We start from the raw sequence: 3,580 nt of genomic DNA on the forward strand, positions 1-3,580 counted from the left end.
TTATTTCGGAGTTTTCTTTTTTGATAAATGATTTTAAAACATTTTTATTTACTTTGTAAAATAATGTTATATTTATCTTGCGAAGATTTGTTGATTTTGAATTGTTATCTTGTTTGCTTTTACTCATCTATTCAACTACATAACAAGTGGTTTTATTATAGTACTACTAAGATCCATACTTTATGTGGTTTCATATATATGGCTTGTAAGAATCTATTATCTCATATGTTTAAATTGATATGCCATAAATCATATAACCAACAAATATTATTATTACAAAACTAACACTTGTTTAATGCTGACATTTATAATGAGCTAACTAAATTGATTATATCTATGAATTAGCCTAAATAATTTGAAAAAAAGTAGGCAAGCCACAACACAGAATATATAAATTTGTTTCTTATGAAATGAATCAATATATGTCCACCCTTTCATTCAAATATCATACAAATTTACGAATGGCTTAAATCTCACACACTAAGATTTGATTTCTAAACTTAAAAATGTTAAACATTCAGAATTGATGACATTCTCCACACTTAATATATTGTTTAGTGTATGTGATTTAAGACTGACCACAAATTTGATTAGACTGTTGCTTAAGTATTGAAGAGAAAATGACGCACGACATTATTCACACAGGCATCTACTGGCAATTTGTAGGAGTATGTTAGCAAGTTTATCAGGTTTGCAAAAGAATGGAGAGTGATCCGATCCTTCTATCTCGTATACCATTTGTGGAGGATTCTCTGCAATCATTTTTTTCTGGTATTCCTCTGATAACATTTTATCATCTTTAGCCACAACGTATGCTCGGGGAACTCGTCCATAATTTTCCTTCGTGTAGGAAACGGCTCCATCCCACAAAGGAAATTTTTTCAGCAAAGAATCAGTCAAACAAATATCCTGCATGAATTCCATTATACCAACCAGTCAGTCAATCAAGCAATTAAGTCTATTATATAAAAAAAGCCAAATAATAGTTGATTTCAATAGTTTACCGACCAAAAAAAAATAGTTTACCGTAGAGGGTGAGTTTTGTAACAAAACTTGTTGTGAAAACTGTTTGCCAAACTTTACGGATGTGGGTTTTTTCCCTTCTCCATTCGCAAAGGAAAATGTGGAGTCTCCCAAGCTTCCAATTCGAGACAAAATCTACCGATGCACAAAAATAATTAGAAATACAAAAAACTGAAATTGAAATTAAAAAAGTCACCAAAACATCACAAGTTTGAATGCGGAATATTAGTAGCAAACCTCATTCAAACTGTCAACGAGAGTCGTTCCGCTGAGGGCCATGACTGCAGTAACGAAAATAGCAGAAGCGATTTTATGTGGGAAGCGCTCCATGGTGTAACTCACATTGTAACCACCAACGCTATGGCCAACCAGTATCACCTATACAAATATTGTCATGCCACATTTAGATCAAATTGTAATAAGTGGTGAAGTATAATAATATGAGTATGCTAACAAAAACTATTATCTTCTTTGTATTCAAATTGATATTTCTTGACATTTTTTATATAGATGTATTTAAGATATCTATACAAAAATGGTTCTGTAAGATTTAGATTATTGTTAAGCTACTTGTCAATATCAAGAATCATTTTACTATATCAAAGAAGATGGAACCCAGAAAATTTTACAATAGCAAGGGGGATTGAAAATAATGATGTGAGCCTATTAACAAAAACCCTTATCTCTTACATCTCCAAATTGTTATCTCTAGACATATTTTAGATAGATGTATTTAAGATACCCATAAATCAAAGTCATGTAATTTCCACATTGCATAATGTTAGTTTTTTCCTTTTCTAACTTGAACTTTGTATGATATTTTTCATCATCAATGTTTTCGAATCATACTACATGATTCATCATTAGAATGAAACACTTAATTAGAAAACAGAAATCCTCCTAATAATAAATCATGTAATATAATGCATTGATAATGAAAAATATCAAACATGACTAAATTTCCATAACTCTAACCTTATGGTTTGAAGAAAGAGCAGTAAAGAAGTCTGTGAGAGGTTTATTGTACTCCTCTAATGTGTAAATGTGATCTGCATCTGTGGGGTCGATTCCTTGGCCAGCCATGTCAAGGGCAGAGACAGTGTGCCCATCTTTCATAAGGAGGTCTGCAACTTTGTACCAACACCAGCCGCCAAAACAGGCTCCATGGACAAACACAAAGTGGAAGCTTCTTGAATCATAAGCCATTACTTTTACTTTTGCTATTTTTAAACGCAACTCCTCCCAAATCATATCACAGGATCTGCACAAGGGAGATATTTGAAGGCTCTTCTCCTTTGTTTGTTACGCCATTTGACGAGGGCTTCTGGTTGTTCTTTCTATCTGACTTAACCCATTGACGAGCAATATAGTATTGTAACGATAAACAATAGATTCCGTACACAACCATTCGTTTGGATATTGTACTCATTGTTAGACGTAGTTAAATCTTTGAGAGTTGGTAAGCATATATTTAATATTCATTTTTGCAGGTATCCAGCATTGTTTTCAGCAGGAAGGATGTATACCATTGATACCCACGATGCTTATCCATGAGTTACGTAATTTTATTGAGCATCTTAATACTTTTTAATGCTGGAATTATTCGAGGATTACATCAGGGACCCAATTGACTATGCTTCTCATATCCGAACTAGCCGTTCACGACAAGATAATGGGAAATTGTTTAATTTTAAATGCCCGTTAGAGCACAGTATACTATAAAAAAATTGTATAAGGACATTAAACAATTGTAAAGAAAAAGATCAGAGGGATATTCTTTTTGAAATTAAGGGATATCAATATTGACTATTAAGACGAAAGCCGGCTTTGCATGGTTTAATGGTGAAAATCACGCATCCATGTGATTCTTCTGTATGATTTGGAGGTCTTCGATGATTAGGTATCTTTTGTTGATTTATTAGTGTGTTTGTTGGAGTGTTTTGTGTAGGTGATAAACAATTTTAACTGGTCCTATTTCAGTTTTATAGAGTTATTGTCTTTAAATTAATTTATTCAAATTATTATTTATCATAGTAATTTAGATTGACAAGTATACATTTGAATTAAGTCATTTTCATGTGTGTAGATTTAAATTTTGAATTTTAAAATTTGAATTTTTTAAGTTAGATCAATGTCTGCTTTTCTTACTAGTCATTATTGTTGATACATGATAGCCTCAGTAAGATAAATGATTGAATGAGAGATAAATGAAGTCTCTCATTCAATCATCTATCTCATCGATAGACTCTGATAAGACTTCATTTATCATTCCTTTGTTTGATGATTATTATAATTACTCTTCTATATGTTATTTTCGGTTTTTCTTATATCAATAATGATGATCATAGACATGATAATTTAAACTTATGTTGATATTCACATATATGATCTTGCTGTGATCGTATTCCTCGATATATATATATATATATATATAACACCTTCCAAACAAATCCTGATTAATATTGGGTTCTTAATCAATGCTTAAATACCGATTAACATTGGTTATAAATTGTAATGCACAGAACACCACCGATTAGTATCGGTTGTATTTCTTAAA

The 3,580-nt window shown here is 31.4% G+C and overlaps 1 protein-coding gene across 1 annotated transcript; it reads right to left on the reverse strand.

Annotated features, from left to right (window-relative positions):
- Positions 1-605: 605 nt before the first annotated feature.
- Positions 606-2,337, reverse strand: LOC131043352 (methyl jasmonate esterase 1-like). The gene is made up of 4 exons (XM_057976549.2): positions 1,999-2,337; positions 1,261-1,401; positions 1,027-1,158; positions 606-909 (listed from the first exon to the last, which is right to left on the reverse strand). The coding sequence occupies exons 1-4, from the start codon at positions 2,272-2,274 to the stop codon at positions 634-636; spliced, it is 825 nt and encodes a 274-aa protein (XP_057832532.2). The 5' UTR covers positions 2,275-2,337; the 3' UTR covers positions 606-633.
- Between the last annotated feature and the right edge of the window lie 1,243 nt (positions 2,338-3,580).

This window comes from Cryptomeria japonica, chromosome 3 (genome assembly GCF_030272615.1).
Source record: "Cryptomeria japonica chromosome 3, Sugi_1.0, whole genome shotgun sequence".
Classification (NCBI taxonomy): domain Eukaryota; kingdom Viridiplantae; phylum Streptophyta; class Pinopsida; order Cupressales; family Cupressaceae; genus Cryptomeria; species Cryptomeria japonica.